This window comes from Pteropus alecto, unplaced genomic scaffold, assembly GCF_000325575.1.
Source record: "Pteropus alecto unplaced genomic scaffold, ASM32557v1 scaffold7, whole genome shotgun sequence".
In the NCBI taxonomy this organism is placed as follows: domain Eukaryota; kingdom Metazoa; phylum Chordata; class Mammalia; order Chiroptera; family Pteropodidae; genus Pteropus; species Pteropus alecto.
The window spans coordinates 44,666,573-44,686,472 of record NW_006494614.1 but is presented as its reverse complement, the minus strand read 5'-3'; the positions used below and the strand labels follow the sequence as shown (position 1 = coordinate 44,686,472).

Below are 19,900 nucleotides of genomic sequence, written 5' to 3'. Positions count from 1 at the left end.
CTGCTCTCTCTGAATTTCCACATCTACAAACAGGATCTATACAGATTAAAAATCAAGGATAAAGAGTTTTGAAATGACTGATTTCTCTTTAACACATTTTTTGAAACAAATCTTTTTTTTAAATCAGAAAGTTGTATTTTAAAAAATACACTTAAAAGTTTTAAAGTAGGCAAGACCATGCCAATTTCTAGAGGTATTTTTGCAATTGAATACAAAGATTGCTATCATTCATAGTAAATAGAAAATTTTCATATGCAAAAATGTAAACGAAGCTTTGTTTTGGGTTTTTACTGTTTTCTCCTTTCTTTTTCCTTGGATATTATTGAGCTGTAATTATTCCAAAGATCTTGAGAGCAAATTATTTTTCACGCCTCTTCAGTTTTCTCATCAAACCAAAACACTCAGAGTGCTGAAAGACTAGGTTTGAGCTTGAAGTTGATAGCCTTGAAATTAATCATATGTTACTTTGAAAACATATGATACGTAAGGAAACAGGCGATAAACCCTATTGTGATAAAGCAGTATTTCAATAAGCAGTTTTATGACTTTGGATTTTTGTTGTTCAGAATTAATTCAGATGAAAAAAGAATCATCCCTTTAAATTATGTAGCCTGAGACTAGTAGAGGCTGTTTTGAAGAAATATAGGAAATTCTAAAGTGAATACTTTGCTTAATTCAAGTATCCAAATGCTAATTTTTGCTGTGGATTTGTTTTTAGGAAGCAAAACGTTTTCAGAACATTGACAAGTCATGGGTAAAGATAATGCAGCGAGCTCACGAGAATCCCAATGTGATTAGCTGCTGTGTTGGAGATGAAACCATGGGACAACTTTTACCTCATTTACACGAACAGTTGGAAGTATGTCAGAAGTCACTTACAGGGTAAGAATTTAATTTTTAAATTACCTATCATTTTATACATGCTGGTATTATATCTTAAGCAAGTTAATGCTATTATCAACTGCATTTTGGGTTTGGTAGTGATGGCCGAAATAGTGGTGAGAGGAATTTCACATTTCACATAAATTTAATTTTTCTGCAAGAAAAGATACCTTCAACTTGGGGGTGGACAAATTAAAGCATTGCATTAGTTTCATAGGGCTGCTGTACAAATGATCACAAACTGGGTGTCTTAAAACAACAGAAATTAATTTTCTCACGGTTCTGGAGGCTGTAGGTCGGAAATCAAGTTGTCAGCACCTTCTGAAGGCTCTTAGGGAGAAACTTTCCTTGTTTCTTCCTGCTTCTGGTGAGTCTAGGAATTCCTTGGCTTGTGGCTACATAACTCCAATCTCTATCTCTGAATTCACATATCCTTTTTTTTATTCTTGTGTGTCTCTTATAAGGTCACTTATTGGATTTAGGGCTTATCTGGATACTCCAGGATGATCTCTTCTTGAGATCCTTAACTTTAATACATCTGCAAAGACCCTTTTTCCAAATAAGATTCCATTCACAGATTCCAGGAAATAGAACATAGACCTATCTTTTGAAGTACTTCCATTCAGCCCACTCCAGGCATGGAGTAGAGATATGCACTAAGGGAACAATTTACTAGACAAATTCATAGAGAATTTTCTTAAAAAGCAGTTCATTCTCAATTTCCATTTGAAATAAGGTGAATATATATCTTGATTTTTCTAAGTTTATGCCTCTTTCCTAGCTTAATGGTTAGTTGTGCCCCCTTTCACTATTAAAATGGGCTGGTTTGGAGATACGTTATGTGTTCACTTTGGGTTTAACCCATGAGGTTCAAAATACCCTTGAAGCTCACAGGAGAGCTCTTAATGAGAAAGAAGATGACAGATGGGGTAGGCTTGCTATGCATCCTTTTCTTGTTTCCACTTTTTCCAAGTGACATCCATGGTATAGCGTAGACTTTGAGTCTAACCAAATATTTCAGAGGCAAGTGGGAAATTACAATAGATGTTTGCTATTATCTTATTGAAGATGTTAGTGATTATGTCTTGACTAAAAAGATAAATAAGTAAATAATTCAGAAAAAAATCATTTGGTAACGTGACTTTATTTAAAGGTATTTGGAGAAGAAGCGATTACTATTTCCAAGATTCTTCTTTGTATCCGATCCGGTTCTCCTGGAAATACTTGGACAAGCCAGTGATTCCCATACCATACAGGTATAATCTAAGTATCTATTACCTAAACCTTTTATTTTTTTCCACAGCATACATAATTATTAATAAAAATGAAGTTAACATCTTAAAAGTGGAGGCGGGAAAGAAGGGTATTAAAAATTATGTTGATTATAAAATATCCTTTTTTTCTGTGTATTTGGAGCTCATCAACCTGAGGCAGGGATCATCGATTATGCCACTCACCAGCTCAATGACCTTAGCCAGCTTCTTAATTTTCCTGTACCTCAGTTTCCTCTCCCATAAAATCAGGATATTAATGGTTCCCACCTCATAGGATTGTCATAAAGATTTTGTGAGCTAATGCATTGAAAAATATCTAGGACTAGTATGTGCTCACCAAATGTAATTCATTATTATTTAATCTAAATATTCTTAGATCAGAAAGAGCTTGTGGTTTATATTTGTCCTTTTTTTTTTTTTTTTCTGTCCAGAATGCTTCTCAAATGCTTTTAGCCATTTCCAAGGGCAACATTTCCAGGAGGAAGAGAAAAACTACAGAGAACTGGGAATGGGAGGCCCTTTCTGGTTTGGGAATCTGGGAAGCAACTAATAGTATCTTCCTCGTTGGTTTCTAGGAAGTTGAGGGGATGAGAAAAGAGAAGAGAGAAGTAAAAGCTGTGTGAAAAAAGAGAAGTAAAAGCAGAGATGTAGCCAAGAGAGAAGGCAGGGCAGAGCTGGGAAGGGACCATATGGTTCAATCTCCATCTGGAGGATAATGATAGTCGTTAGTCCAATCTCCATAGTCTAAGAGGGGCATTTAGGGACTTGGAAGAAACATCCTATAGGGCCAGATTTTTAAAAGTTGGCCTCCAAGTCAATCAAAGCAGTTTTTTTTTTTTAAGACAATGAAGTAAATTCTTAATTTTTTACAAAGATTAAAAAAAAATTAAGGCTTTTGAAAACACCTCACAGCCTCATGTATGTTTTTGCTGTCTTATGCTTCTTTCAGCCACATCTGCCTGCAGTATCTGACAACATAAATGAGGTGTCATTTCATGCGAAAGACTATGATCGTATGCTGGCCGTCATATCAAGAGAAGGAGAAAAAATTATTGTAATTTAACTTGGTTAAATTTTTGTTATTAGGATGTCTTTAAAAATTTTAGTTGAAGAGAATGCAGTTCTCTTATGAAGAAAAGGGGAGTGGGGTGGACTTGGCTTCAGTTCTGTAGCCCTGTGACAAAATAGTTTGGATAACTCATTTAACTTCTCTAAGACTCATTTTTATCACCTATAAAATGGAAGTTTTAGATCAGATGACATTTATATTTACTTCCACTATAGTATTAGTTGATTTTACTCGTTTTAAATATTTTTTGTAAAACGTAAAGCTATTTGCTTTGCATCGAGTAACTATGATTTATTAAGTGTATGACATTTGTGAAAATAGCAAATTATTATCAATTTGTAATATATTTGTAATATATTTTTCAGTTGGATGTTCCTGTTATGGCCAAAGGTCCTGTAGAGATTTGGCTTCTGGACTTGTTAAAAATGCAGATGTCATCATTACATAACATAATTAGATCTGCATTCTATCAAATCAGTGATACAGGATTTCAACTCTTACCTTTCCTCAATCACTTTCCAGCACAGGTGAGGATACACAATGTTTAAATAATGGTTATGAGAAATGGAAATAAGGGAGAAAGATACTCAGGAGGCAGTCAGCCTGATGGTGTGGAGGCTGTTGTAGCTTTGAACTAGTTAGGGAGGTCTGCCCACCCTCAGTGCCCAACCACCTGCTTGTCCACCTATACCGCTTGAGGCCTGCCTATCCCATCCTCCAGAAGAGGATTTGTTCCCATCCTCCAGCAGAGGATTTGTTCCCATCCTCCAGAAGAGGATTTGTTCTCTCATCATTAAGGATATACACTGAGACTAAACCCTCTTATGGAAAATTTCATCTTATATATAAAAAAATAGGTAAATATAGATACAGATATAAATCTGAGTATGGATATATATAAAAGGAATGAGCATATCTTTTCCTGAAATGAAATCCATCTTGCCTTTTGTTTATTTTCCCTTCAGGTGATTAAAAATTGGCATTATCTGTTAAAGTAGGGCTTCTCATGCAACTAACTTTTTAATGAGAGAAGAACTTGAAGAGGTTGGGGTTGGAGCAGGTGTTCTCTTGAACAGCTCTCAAGTCCCGTGGCTACTAGAAGTGCATTGTAATGTGCCAAGTATTATTAAAACCAGATATAGAAAATGAAAAGCCAAGAGTTTCATTAATTTTCATCCAGGATAAATGAAAAGTGATGATCTGTGCTCTGGGTAGAGAGAGTGTGGGATAGAAAGCAAAAGATATCCAAAGAAAATATAGGCAGTTTTTGCTCAAACTGCGGTTCTTCGCCAACTGCTCTTACCAAACCACACTCCAAACCTTGAATTACTGTGCATGCAGTGGAGACAAGTGAAGTGGTGTGAAATTATTTATTCAAATGACATGAGTACAGATACAGAAAAAGCCTGTATGGGAGAGAATACTTTAATATTGTGATTTTATAAATATTGTGTAAGATCCTTGGTAAACTTTGATATTTTTATTAGCATTGTTACCTTTGTGATAAATCTTTATAAAATACTTTATTTGGTAAGCCGAGAAAATAACTCCTTAGATTAAATCAACATATCTTTCCTTTCCTGGGAAAGCTTGATCACCCTGCAGGTTCTGAAGGAGAGGCTCGGTCTAGTTTAGAAAGAAGAGTTAGCATTAAAGGTAGAAAAGTTGAAGAGCAGCTTCAAAGCAATGGTGAAGTTGAACAAGATATAGCAGGAAAATGGACTGTCTTTCAGGATTTTGTTTAGCATGCATACATATACATATAATCAAATAAAGAGATAAAATTTGAAATAATTTTAAATAAAAATCTTAACATTCTAGTGGGCAAATTTATTTGGAAAAATTGCTTTAAGGAGTAACAAAATGAATGAGTATACATTCAATATATATATTGAATGAATATATATGTATCCTTTATTCTTTAAAGCATTTTTTTCCAAACGGCTGAAATTTGCCCACGACAATGTTAATTTAAGTTTTTCTTTAAAATTATCTTAAATTTTGTCTCTGCTTTCTTCTAAACACATTTTTAAGATTATGCATGTAATGGATCCTTGTTGCAAAAATTTGGAAAAATTTGAAATATATAAAAGTGAAAGTAAAAACTTCCCATATTTCTACTACTTGGAAATGGTCACTGTAAATATTTTAGTGTATTCCCTTCCAGTATTTTTTAATGTGCTTATTTCAGGCATCAAATAATATTGATGAAAATGAGTATTCTTATTTTGTTTTTTATTTTAATAAGCCATCCTCTGTAGTTTCCACCATTAAGTCCCCTGCTTTCTTACACAAGTAAAAAACATAATTTAAACTTTTCTTGGTGAGTTATTTTAAAGGTTAGTTTTTAGAATATACCACTATGCAGTGATTTTTCAGGGCCTGTGGGTCTGTTTGTCTTTAAATCAGACAACCTCACACTCCTGTTTCTGTGTTGTTTCTCTTTGCTTTTCCTATCTTGTGCTTTCTTCTGCTGTCATCAGGGTCAGCATTGGCTGGCTTTTGGAAGCTTCCTGACACCGGCAATTTCCCCTGTATCCCGTTGCTCAGCTCAGCCAGGTGCTTTCATTTATCTTCACCTGCAGACCCCAGGATTGGCTACTGCTCTAGCAGGAAAAACAGAAGTTCCTGCGAGACAGGGATTAGGAAAGGGTTTACTTTTTAACCCCTTGCTTTACCCACATCGAATGCCATGCCAAGTAGTATCCACATGCCACTCTGCTTTCAGTCCTCTGCCAAATATGGGGTTCCTTCTCGGTCCAAATGATTTTGAATCTGTTTCTTAACTCTGCAGATGAACAAAAGCTCCCAAAGGGACAACTGCTGTGGGGGAGGAGGTGAGGGTGGGGCATATTCTGATCACTTTCACTCCCTTGGGGCAGAATTCGTAGGTAAGGCGACATTCACTCACAATTTCTCTATGCCTTCATCAGGAGACAAGGGACAAGCTTCTCTCCTTACTTTCTGTGTCTTTGCCCTTAGATAGATATATAGACAGAGAAGTAGATGTAGATAAAGATATGGATATTAGAGAGCAGAGATCAAGAAAGGAGATAGGCAGCATATCTTTTTTAAAAGTTGTGAAGAAAACAAAAGTTGTGAAGAGACCTTTGGAAAACTACTTTTGGGAGTGGAGAAATGCATGTCCCTTTTTTAGTTTGACCACCAGATTTTATTGCAGGATCTGTTTTAAATATTTGGCATATTTGTCTGCTGGATTTGTAGGTTGGGCTTCTGGGAATTCAGATGTTGTGGACACATGATTCAGAAGAAGCTTTGAATAATGCAAAAGATGACAGGAAAATCATGCAAGTGACCAACCAGAAATTTTTGGATATTCTAAATACTTTAATTAGTCAGACAACACATGACCTAAGCAAGTTTGAAAGAGTGAAATTTGAAACTCTAATTACCATCCATGTGCATCAGAGAGATATTTTTGATGACTTGGTAAAGTATCTCTTTTTGCTTAATTTAAAGTAATTTAGTGTACTAGTTAATAATTTAGTGTTCTTAATAATAAACAGCTAAGTATTACACATATTAACTAACTTATGTGAATTTTTTATCTACCTGATCCTTTTCCACAATTCCCTCCATATGCACCATGTCTACAAATATCTATATTTGGTGGTTTAAACAACCATATGTGTACATTCACATTGGGGATTCTGAAAGTCTGGACGCAGCTGATATGATGTGAACTAATTGTCCCATTAAACCAAATAACGGGGACATGGTATAATTTAGGTGAGATTGGTCATGAGTTATGATGGGGGGCGGGTTGGGAAAGAAGTCCAGGTTGAATAGAATCAAGCTTCAGAGAGTCCTCCTGGCTATTTGTCCAACTGATAGTGTACAACAGGGCATCATGGGCTTGATTTGGGCACAGTTTTGTAGGGTAGGAATAAGAGGAGGAGTATTTGAATTCCCACTGGAAATAGAACTTTACTAACCAGTGGCTATGAGCAAGACCAACTTCTTCTAAAGCAGTGGTTATCTATTAGAGGATAAGGGCCCCAGGCAGTTTTGATACACCACTGTTTGACTGTCTTCGTCTTTAACTGCCTTTGTTTTATTTGATTTAATGAGTTTTAAAGGCATCTCTTTCCTTCATCAGAGCCATATAATTCATGCAACTTCGGGCTCTGTTTAGAGAATATGATCACAGGCTACCTGCTTTAATCAAAAGCTCTGATTAGATAAATTATATTTATTGAAGACTGAAGGACATGCAATCTATTATTCTACCAGAATCTAGATCCTCGCTTCTCAAAGTATTGTGTGCCAACCAGATGCCCTAGCATTTCCTGGGAGCTTGTTAGAAAAGCAGAATCTCCAACCTCTTTCACTACTAGCACCTCCCCTTTCCCATCAGAATCTGCATTTCAACAAGATTTCCAAGTGATTTATATGCATATTAAAGTTTGAGAAACACCGTTCTAGGATTTGTCTCTGGAGTTATGGATCAAGCTAATCATCAGAAAGCTGCATACTTAGACCATATTTCTTTGGCCTTCTACAGAGTTGCTTTCACTGAATTCCAATTACCTTTATACTTTGGCTTTCATTGAAGTCCACCTCAAGAAACTTCGATGGAGTCTATTACTACATCTGTTAAGAGCATACTATTGAGGCTGTTGTCTGTACATCTCTCACTGACTCTTAAAGCTCAAGTCTCATGGAAGAAATTTCTTTTAAGTGCTGAGCAAAGCTTTACTTTACGTACAGAATGGACTAAAAAGCCTATACACGATTAAAACTATGAAAGTGTTTTCTTTTTGTCTTAATCGCTATTGAACTCATGGTCAGTTTGCATCCCAACTAGAATGAGATTTCACGGCCAGCATATTTGCATTTTATTTTTCTATGTATAATGCTTAGAACAGTTCTTAATTCAGTAAGAACTCGATAAATATTTGCTGTTCTTTCTTCATCCCCTTTCATCTCCTCCTTACCATCTTAATGGATTGTTGAAAGTAGCTAGCTGACTGCATTTCCATGGTTGTGGGTCCTATGTTAGAGAGCAGATTATATTACCTGAAAGTAGCTCTTTTAAGATGGTGAATACAAACTGCTTTAGGAGGGAAGCCAGAATTCTGAACAGGAAGGGAGGCCAGGTCATAAACTATGAAACGAAAACAACAAAAAACAAGATTGTAAATAGCACAGTGACTTAATTAGATCTGAACATTGTACAGTTGCCAGAGGTCCATTTTTTCGTGTCACCTGAATGACCTGGAAGTGAGTCACTGGTTTAAGGAGCAGTGGAGGTGATCATTTGCCACTTTCTTATGTTGATTCTCTTGAGTGGGCAGGAATGAGGTTTCTCCACATATGCCAATGGAGTCATGAAGCACCTCGAGATGTGGTCATGGTGGGACATCGTTCCTAAATGTGCTTACCTGGTTTCTATCTCTTTGCATCCATGGTGGTGGGAGCCCAGTACTACTTGCCCTATAGGTTGATTGGTTTAGCCATAGTGCTGATGAAGCAGGCATGTGTGCCTAATTGACCTTACATCTCCTTGTTTAATCCCTTCAGGCCTCTCATTTGCTATGAGCACAAGCCCAAGCCCTTTCCCAGGCCCTGTGAAGCCTCAGTTCTTACTTTTTCTTCAGAATCCTGGATGTCTCGGCTGTAGTGAACTTTTTCAGTTTCTTGAACATGCCACCCATGAACATGCCTTTGCCTAGAACATTTTGCCCTCCCATACCTCCATCACTCTCTTTGATTTATTTCCCTGGTAAATTCCTACTATTTATCCAAGTGTTAATTTAGATGTTTTATTTTTTGAGTACCCTTCTTGGAAGCCCTATACTAACTAGATTAGGTCCTCTTGCTACATATTTTTATGAATCATGCATTTTTTTATACGTTATGGCTATTAGTTGTTTATCTGTTTATCTTTTGTCCTTTTTTGTCAGCTCCAGAAGGCAGAAACTATGTCTATCTTTGTTTACCTATCAGCGTCAGGCCTTAGGAAGGACTTAATAAACATATGTCAAATGAATGAGAATCAGTTCATGAATGGGTGAATAAAAACTGCCCATATGCTTATGTTTTATGCTATTGCAATTCAGTATGTGATCTCCTTGTGTTTCATGTTCTTAAGGTAAAAATGCATATCAAATCAGTTACTGATTTTGAATGGCTAAAACAAAGTAGATTTTATTTTAAAGAAGATTTGGATCAAACTGTGGTGTCTATTACAGATGTTGATTTTGTTTACCAAAATGAATTTCTGGGATGCACTGATCGTCTTGTTATCACTCCATTAACAGACAGGTAGGAAACTTGGTTTTTGTTTTTCCATTTTGTAATTAATGTGCTTCAAATTATTTTAAAATTGCATTTGAAATATTACCAAAAGCTTATTGCTGTTGTGTTAGGTCTATGCTAGCTCATCAAAGTCAGTCCAATAGCGAAATAACCATAGTTGTTATTTAAACATACATGTACATTAATTTTTTTATGATGTAGAAAAAGATAAAAGAAAGAAATCAAGTTCGAATGTTGACTATGAGTAATTTAGTAATAAATTTTAGATTGCAAGATGGAAAAAAAAATCTCTAGAATCATAAAGAAATGTCATTAGAATTGCAAAGAAGAAAGGAGCCTTGGAGATTGTCTTAGTCTCTTGGTTTTTCAAATGTGGAAACTGATACCTAAAGTGAAGTTTCTTGGCCAGGCCTGAATAATCAGTTAATGGCAGATGCCCTCATAGTTTTTCCAGTATATGACACTCAATAAGAACTGAGCTTTCTCATTTTTACATATCCCACAACACTCAGTTCAGTATGCTGTATATAGAAGACACTCAATATATGTTTGTAGAATTGACTTAAATTGGGTCATAGAACAATTCTGTCATTACTTTAAGTAGGGCTGCCTCCACGTAAAATTATAATACAGTCAAATTTTGTCTTCATTTTTCTCTTGATTTATTCAATCTCTCTTTATATGCCCAGTGCCATTGCAGCATACATTTGTCAATGTTTTCTCTTCTATTGATGTTTACATATAAAGCTTCATGTCTCGTGAAGCTTTACTAAATTCTAGTTAGATATGAAACAAATATAACTGAAGCTGAATCAGATACAAGAAGATTCATTAGATTATTTTTTACACTTACCTAAATGAGTGAAGCATTTCAGAGTAAAATAATTTTTTCGCAATGGTGTGCTGGAATTGGCTTGTAGCAGCTTTTGAGAGCCAGATACATGCATCTTTTCCCACTTTTGTGATATCACATTGGTAGCTTGTCATCAGCCATGGTGGAAGTATTTATACCACAGAAATCAGCAAATATGAAAATTAGATTTTTTTCCTGGAGAGCCAGTTGTTAAAAATCTTCCAGCACACCACTGTTTAATTGGTTCTCTGTCTTAGGATTTATCCTGACTACATTGGAAAGAAGACATAAAGTTTTAAGTCAGGATTGTGGAGTTTAGAAGTTTGTTTCAAGTAATTTTTGCAATTACTGTATTACTTCTAATGAATGTCAAGTACTCCAGCTTTGTTTGGTTCCCTATTTCTTTCATGTGGGTTGCTCAAATTCTAAAATAAACAGGCCCATTCCAATCACATTGGACTTCTGCTTGTAGCATGTTATCTCATATTCACAAAGTTTTATCTGATTAACATTTGCAGATGCTATATCACTTTAGCACAGGCTTTGGGAATGAACATGGGAGGTGCTCCAGCAGGACCTGCAGGCACTGGCAAAACAGAAACCACAAAAGACATGGGAAGATGTTTGGGAAAATATGTGGTCGTGTTTAACTGCTCAGATCAAATGGATTTCAGAGGTCTAGGAAGGATTTTTAAAGGCAAGTGTCAAAAGCTGTTAAATTTATTTTTGGTGAACTTATTTTTATTGTACTTCGATGTTATTTTCTGATATAAATCTAAAGCGATATTTTTCCACATAATCAAAATTAGTATAAGTTGATGCATATGATAATGCCATTTTCCTTGGTCAAAAATGGCTGGATATTATCAATTTCATATGGTTCAATTCTATTGCTGATATAGTCCATGAGTTGAATGTGCATTGGATTATGAAAATGGAATCAATTTATTATTGCCTGAAACACTGGTAGAGGAGATAAGATAAAGATAACAAACCAATGACACATATGACTTCCCTTTCTGCATTAAATCCCACTGAAATGAAAAATTTTTTTAAAGCATGGTGAGTGTGAGGAGAACGTTACTAGAAAATAAGAAGGAGGGCTCTAAGCAGATGGGAGATGTTGAGAAAATTCTGAAAGAAAGGCAGGAGGTGGTTTCAGATAGACAAAGAAGAAAAGATTAGAGAACACGTCAGTCTTAGAACTCAATCTTTGGTGTTTCTCTCTTTTTGATCCACATGCATTCTCTCAGTGATCTCGTGCAGACCCAAACTTTAAATATTATATATATGATCAAATTTCTATCTCTAACTTGGACTTCTTGAAATTCCAAATTCATACATACAACTGATATCTACTACTTGACATCTCCACTCAAACATCTAATAGGTCCAAACACCTGATCTCCCTTCCTCATATTTACTCTGTCCTAGCCTTCCCCATCACTCTAATTTCTCCTTCATTTCTACAGGAGAGCTTAGCTGGATACATTATTCTAGGTTGGTATTTCCTTTCACTTAATAGTTTAAATATTTGATTCTATTCCTTTGTGGCTTGTAAGGTCTGTGCTGAGAAGTCCGATGATAATCTAATGAGTTTTCCTTTATAGGTTACCGTCTTCTTTTCCCTGGCTGCCCTGAGAATTCTATCTTCGTTCTTGATTTTTGATAACTTTAATACAATGTGTCTTGGTGAAGGCCTTTTTGAGTTGAGATAATTGGGTGTTCTGTTGACTTCTTGAATTCTAAGCTCCAGCTCATTCCTTAGATTTGGGAAATTCTTGTCCACTATTTGTCTGAAAATGCTTTCTAATCCCTGCTCCTTTTCCTTGCCTTTCATTATTCTTATTGTTTCCTCTCCTGATGGTATCAGCTAGTTCTTGTATTTCTCTTTCATTATTTTTCATTCTTCGGTTTCTCTCTTCTTCCTTCTGATTTATTTCTAGATTTTTGTCTTCGATATCACTGATCCTTTCCTCCATTTAGTTGACTCTATTTCCCAAGTTTGCTGTTTCATTTTTCAACTGCTGCAGTGTGTGTGTGTTCTCCAGAAGTTCTATTTGGTTCTTCTTTGAGAGTTTCAATCTCCTTGCTCTGCTTATCTAGTTGTTTTTTCAATTACTGAAATTATTGATATGACCTGTTTCGGATCTCAATGAGTTTTTTCAGATGTACCATCCTGAATTCTCAATCATTTAAGTTGCATATTTCTATGTCTGTTAGCTTATTTTCTGGAGATTTTTCTCTTTCTTTCTGTGATACCTTGTCACCTTGGTTGTTTATGGTGTTTAATGGACTATTTCTTCTCATTAATGGAAGTGTTTTCTGTTGTTTTTCCAGAAAGAAGATTTATTATATAAAGGTCTGTCTTTAGCGTGCTGCAAAGAAGGCGCTTTTCTTTTGGTTTCCAGTAGGTGGTGTCTTAGCCTCTTGGATCCCTGCTTTATATAAAGTCTAAATAATGTCTTTTGTATTTTCTTGTAGATATTTAATCACACTTGCTACTCTCAGTTTCAGTCCCTGTCAGAGTTAGCAACAATTTTGGTAGCGTTTGCTCAGATTCCCCTGGGGTTCTGTGGTGATCGGTCTCAGAGTGTATGGGGGAGGGGCCCTCTGGGCTGGGAGTTGGGGCCTAAGGCTCAGCCTTGATTTTGCAACCGAGGGCTGGTAAAAATCAACTGTTGTTTCTCTGCATTCTCATTCTGCCCTGATGACTGGGCCCTGCTGCTGGCTGCGTAGAAGTCACAGCAGGGCTGTTCAGGGAAGTTGCTGCACCTTCACCCCTCCCCCTCCTCCTGCAAGGAGCTCTGGAGTTTATGGGAAGCAGCTTCTTTATTTCTCCCAGTCCACCGCCTGATACCCAAAGTTCTGACCTATGTTCTTCTTTATTTCTCCCAGTCCACCGCCTGATACCCGAAGTTCTGACCTATGGTAGTTCTTATGTGCAGATCCCATGCTCAGATATGCTGGTGTGCAGTTTGGGTGTTTTTTGTTCAGTTTTAGATGTTCAGCTTATTGTTGTTTCAAGGGGTGAGACCTGAGGACATCTGTCTATCCTCCATGTTTCCCAGAATTCTCTCAGTGCTAGATTTTTAAACAAGGACAGTAGATACTCAGTAAGACCATTCTTCAATGCAAGAGTCAGCAAACATTTAGTTCTGGAGGCTGGAGGTCCAAGATCAGGATGCAAGTGTGGTCAGGTTCTAGAGACGGCCCTCTTCTTCCAGGATTCTGGATCCCCATCACTCTACATAGCTACTCCATTGTTCCATATACTCAAACAAAAATATTTGACTTATCCTCTATTCTCTGTTTCTCTCATACTCACATCCAAACTGTCAGAAAACACTATTAGCTCTACCTTCAAAATACATCCCAATTCTGATCACCTCTGATATCCATTGCTGTCATCCTGGTTCAAGCCAATCATCATCTCTCATGTGTACTATTCCAATAAACCTCCTAATTGGTCTTCCTATGTTTACTCTTGTCCCCTCCATTCTAGTCTCAAAACAGCACCACAGCAATTCTGCATATAAGTCAGATCATGACACTCTTCTATTGAAAGCTGTCTAGTGGCTTCACTCAGAGTTTAAAAGCTGAAATCCTTACAGTGGTTCCATATTGTCTTACACAATCACACCTGCTCCTCCCCTGCCCCATTGTATTGTTCTGACCTTCTGACCTCATCTCCTAATACTCTCCCCTCTCCTGATTCTCTCTCCTGTAGCTATATTGACCTTTCTGGTATTTCTCAAACATTTGAAGCACATTCCCTCCTCAGATCCCTTACTCCTGCTGTTCTTAGATTCTTCTCCCAGATATTCATCTACATAGCTCACTTGATAATATTGAAAATTTGAAAGCATTCTCTTTGAAATGAGGTATAAGACAAGGATTTCCATTATTATTTCTATATATATTCATCAGTGTACTTCAGGTCCTACCCAGGGCATAAAAGAACAGCAGCAACAACAAAAATACAAAGACTGGAGAGAAAGAAATACAAAATTTCATTATTTACAAATGATAGGATAGAGTGTAAAGAAAATTCCAAGAAATCTATAGAAAAATAGAATTTAGCAAGTTTCCTAGAATATATCCATATATAAAATAAATTTTATTTTGGTAAACCACAAAAAAAATTAGAAAATGAACATTTCAGAAAGATATACTTTAGAATGTAATTCGAGAGTGTGGTATTGGTACAGGGATTGATAAATAGGTCAGTGGAACATGATAGAGAATGCGGAACTAGGCCAAGGACACTTGGCATATGGCAAAGGTGATACTGTCAATCAGTGATGAGGAGATAGACTTTGTAATAAGTTGTTCTGGGAAAACAGTTGATTAATATTTAACAAGGGAAATTGCCTCCCTACATATATGAAAATTGGATGCCTAAACCAGATACAAAAATCAGTTCTGGGAATTAAATGCCTAAATGTGGTAGGCAAAACTACATGGATTTTAGAAGGTAATAAAGGAAAATATCTTTGTTTTTGGAATAGAAAGGGATTTTTAATACAAAAATCACAAACCGTAAAGAAAAGATCGACACATTGCCAACCCTAAGTTAAAAACTTAGGTACCATCATCAATGGATACCAAAAAGAGAGAAAAGTCATGCCAGAAATTTGCAAATGGCATTCCCAACATATATTACTTACAAAAGATTAGTATCCCAAATATGTGAATAATGCCTATGAACCAATGAGAAAAAGATAACTCAATAGAAAAACGAGAAAAGGTCTTGAACAGGCATTGCATAAATGAAGAAAACCAAATGACCAGCAAAGAATTGCATATTACAGAAAGATTACATTTTTTACACCCTAGATTAACGAAAAATTTATGTGACAGTTTTGACCATTGGCAAGGTGTAGAGCAGCAGAAACAATCACCCACTACTGGTAGGAATGTAAAACTTGTTTGGAAAAAAAAGCATACACGTGTATTCTCAGCTATCCTACCTCCTGGTATACATTCAGATAACTGCACCTAAGCATTGGGAGTATGTGTGTAAATGTTCATGGCAGCATTGCCTATACCAGCAAACAACTGAAAACAACTAGAGTGTCCCCTATGGTGGACTGGATACAAAAATATGTAAATTGTGAACATATAATGTATCATGCATAAAGAAGACTACAATATATCTGAAATTCTGTATAACAATGCTATATAGTGGTAAAAATGAGTAACTGCAACACAATGCACTGACATAGAGCAGTCTCACAAAAACCATTTAGAGGGAAAGAAGCAAGTCTCATAAAAATGCATATAGTATGATTGAATTTATTTAAAATTCAAAAATAGGTAAAACGAAAAAATATGTTATTTAGATATGTATATGTAATTAGTAAAAAAAATTTAAAAAAAAGCAAGAGGATGATTATCACAATGTTCAGACTAGCAGTCTCTCCCTCTGGGAGGGAAGGAAGGGGGCGTAGTTGGGAATAAGTTCACTGGGGCTTCCCTCTATTAAATATCATGACTTTATTCATCCAGCCCTTCCTTTAAATGGGATATGTCCCTATCATAGATATCATGAGATTGCATACCCAACTCTTACTTTTAATTACCTGACTGATGGTTTTATATGTGTATATATAATTACACAGTCTTTATATGATATTTTTCCATTTAAGAAAGAAAAAAACATAAGCTACAGACTAGGAGAAGATATTGTAACATGTATAGCTGACAAAATATTAATATCCAGCATTAAAAAAAGATTTTCTTTAAATCAGTAACAAACACAAAACAAAACAATAACAAGATACCAGTCTCATGCCAGCCAGATTGGCAAAAATGGATAAGTCTGACAAAAACCACTGTTGGTAAGGATGTGTAGAAATTGTAACTCTTAATAATTCTTACGTGTATGTAAATTGGTAGAGCTGCTTCAGAGAACAGTTTGGCAACAGATGGTGAATGTGAAGGCGCACATACTCTTTGACCCAGCATTTCCACTCTTCACAGATAACAAGAAGACATAAGCAAGACTGTTACATTGTGATAGCAAATTATTAGTAACAACTCAAACATCCATTGAGAGTGGAAGGAATTTTTAAACTGGCATATTTATGCAATGGAATACCATGCAGCACAGTATTTTAAAATAGTGAATTATATCTACATGTATCTGCATAGATAAATCTCAGAAAAATGATATTGAGCAAGTCATTCAAATTTCAGGAGGGTATATACAATATTTTATAGATAACTAGATAGATGTAGATAAATAGAAACATGCATATAAATTTTGAACAAGCAGAATAAGTAGAGCTCATGAACGTATAAGAGCAGTAGTTTAAAATCATACTTAGGAACCATTGGCATCAAATTCAAGATAGAGGTTAATGTCTGGAAGAGGTATTGTGGATCCAAGAAGGACATACCTAGACTTGAACTGGAGTTATAATATTTTATTCTTTAGAATGAAATCTGAAGCAAATTGTTAAGATTTGAAAGGTGAGTACATGGGTATTCAGTATAGTATTCTTTATGATTCTGTTAAAACATTTTTGAACCCCAAGGATCATTTTCTAAACAAAGAGAAGGGCTCTTTTGTAGATCACTCCCTGCCTGAGGATTGGAGATGGTAGAGAAAAGCAGACTAGAATGCAAGGTAAACCCCACAATGCCAAAATTATAACAGAAGGCAGAGAAAAAGAAAAAGAGGTGGCTGTCTTCAGTGTCTTCCTCCATATAAAAGTCATCGCACAGCTCTCTGAAGTGGGAGTCCTGACAGGGATTAAACCTGGGGCCAGGGTGGGAATGTGGAGTGGAGCTTGTGCCAGAGAGACTAGCAATGCTCCAGGTCAGATATGCTAGCCCATCCATACTGCAAACAGGAATTTACATTCAGGATAAGTAATAACATATATATACAGACATAACAAAGTCTCATAAAATATCTGATGGAATTAAGGAGGCACCTCAAACAGCAAAGAGAGCTACTGACCACTAAACTGATTAATACAGGAAACAGAAGAAAACTCAAAGTAAATAAAATTAATAAGAATTTCAAGAATTTATCCCATATGACCAATTAAAGAAAAACAGGCTGCTATGAAGTACTTGGAAATTGAAAATGTAAATTAAAAAAAATCTTGAAATACAATATCTAGCCAAGAGAATACATTACAAAAAGAAATGGAAAATTTGATAGAAAAACTTAAGGGGCATGAGGATAGATATCTAAGTTCCAACATCTGTATAAAATAGAATTCCCAAAGGAGAGAGAAGAAAAACTGGAGAAGGAGGTGGCAATAATAAAAGAAAGAAGAGCATTTTGTGCAGCTAAAGATAATGAAGGTTTTCATCCTTAGAGATTAGACAGGAGCTATGTTCACAATATCCAGGTCTTTCCTTGTGCTAGATTTTGTAAGAAATAAATAAAAACGCTTTGGCCATTCTCTGTCTTATCCAGCCTCCTGATAGTTCTCTCATTTTAACAAGAAAGGAACAGAGTGATCTGACTAGATGAGACATCCTTTATTTTGTCAGTTTCCCCAAACATTATGGCTCCTTCTCCCCCTGTCCCCAATGGAGGTGGCATTTCCAGACTGAATCAAATTTTATCACTCTTCAGCATCCCTGGGTGTAATGACATCTATACTTTCATTTTGGCAGTGTACTCTTTTCATAATCTTGGTGATGATGTACAAATAATGAAACTTCTTGATACCACTGGAATTAAATATGTCTTTCAAAACAGCCAGATATGAAACTTGATATAAATTGTATTTCAATATATAATTGTTTGAGAGCACTTTGGAGAAATGATTGCTGTTAAGAAGTAAAACTTTTCAAATTAATTGTTTTTCATACCAGGTCTTGCACAGTCAGGTTCTTGGGGCTGTTTTGATGAGTTTAACAGAATTGAATTGCCTGTCTTGTCAGTGGCAGCCCAACAAATTTATATTGTTTTGACAGCAAGAAAAGAGAGAAAAAAACAGTTCATTTTTTCTGATGGTGACTGTGTTGATTTAAATCCAGAATTTGGAATCTTCTTAACAATGGTGAGAACATAGGTTTTAAATGCAATTTGATTGGTTTAATTGCTATTAGACTTAAATAAAAGAAAGTATCTATTAGGGTGAATGACTGACTATCTAGAGGTCAAGAGCTATTCTCTCTTATCATGTTAATTTTTTTGAGTAAAAACAATAGCCTAGTCATAAGATAAAATAATGATATGTTAATGATAATAGCTACTATTTATTGAGCACTTATTATGTACAAGGTGATGGGCTAAATGTTTTATGTATTGTATCAGACATGATAGCTATAGTAACAATTTCCATTTCTTAAAACCTCAAAGATTTATTTCTCCCTCATGCCACATGACCACCGTGGGTCGATGGGGGAGGAGTAGAGAGGGCAGGGTCCACTTTATATATCCTTACTCAGGTACTCTTAGTCATTGCTGGTTGCTGTAGCAAAGGAAAAGGAACGTGAAGAATTATGTTCTAGCTCTTAGAATTTCTGTTCAGAACTGACACAAGTCACAACTATTGGTTAAAGTAATTTGCAGGGGGCCAGGGAAATGTAGTCTTGTACTGTATTTTGGATATTTTATAACTGAAGTACCTGAGGCTCAGGGAGATTATAAAACTTGCTCAAGTCACACAGCCAGTTAGAGAAAGATGTTATTGTCAGTTTAACACCAACCCTTGACTACTTAACCTCTATACTTGATTTTTCTCTGAAACTTAAGATGGAATGATGCAAATAATTTAAAATTTCCAAAAAGGCCCTATACCAAAAACTTGTACCACGTGATGGAGAGTAGAGCTTTGAGATGGGGTGGGGCGGGGGAAGGCATGAGTAAATCAGAATTTCTATGAATTGGAAAAGTGAAGTTAATTTGAACCAGTTTTATGTAATGTTTTTATATGTTCTCAGTTAAATCTCTAAGTTTCAGGATAATACCAAGTACTCAGAGTTTTACATGTCCCAGTGGATAAATCCTAGGAAGCAAAATCAGAAAATTTCTGATCAGTTTTATTGTAAGCAAACATCTAGTAAAACAGTTGGGGGTACGTAACAATCCTGACGTGATCAGTTATAACTTAGAAAACGGGATGAAGAAATTTACTCAGTGTGATAACTGTGGTGTAGAAGAATTTAAAAGAAGTTTAACATTCTCCCTGGATTAAGAATAATATTAGAAATATCAATTAGATATGGATTAGGCTGTGAATATTGAGACATAAAAAATAGTGGCTTAATGTATAAGAATTTTATTCTCTTTAAATTCTTCTGTGTTTCTACTCTATCATGGTTTCCAGCTTCAGAGTCATCTTATCAGCTAAAATGCGACAGTAGCATCTCTATTTCGTTGCAGTCAGTTGATTGAATCACCTGCCTTCAAATAAACCAGGGTATTTCATACAATGTGCCCTTTGCATCTCACGGTGTAGAATTTAATCACACCAGCTTCAAGGCAGGCTGAGAAATGTAGTTTTTAATCTGGATAGCGATGTACCCAGCTTGCAACTGGGGTTCTTTGGCTAAGGAAGAAAGACA

General features: G+C 35.8%; 1 protein-coding gene across 1 annotated transcript in view; it reads left to right on the top strand.

The window, feature by feature from the left end:
• The window catches only part of DNAH8 (dynein axonemal heavy chain 8), a 307,121-nt gene that overhangs the window by 129,068 nt on the left and 158,153 nt on the right, over positions 1–19,900 (top strand). The window contains exons 37-44 of the mRNA XM_006926591.3: positions 719–882; positions 2,036–2,138; positions 3,106–3,210; positions 3,591–3,752; positions 6,451–6,675; positions 9,341–9,513; positions 10,879–11,057; positions 18,203–18,390. Of these exons, the coding sequence (XP_006926653.1) occupies positions 719–882; positions 2,036–2,138; positions 3,106–3,210; positions 3,591–3,752; positions 6,451–6,675; positions 9,341–9,513; positions 10,879–11,057; positions 18,203–18,390 (1,299 nt within the window). The remainder of the gene's footprint in view (positions 1–718; positions 883–2,035; positions 2,139–3,105; positions 3,211–3,590; positions 3,753–6,450; positions 6,676–9,340; positions 9,514–10,878; positions 11,058–18,202; positions 18,391–19,900) is intronic.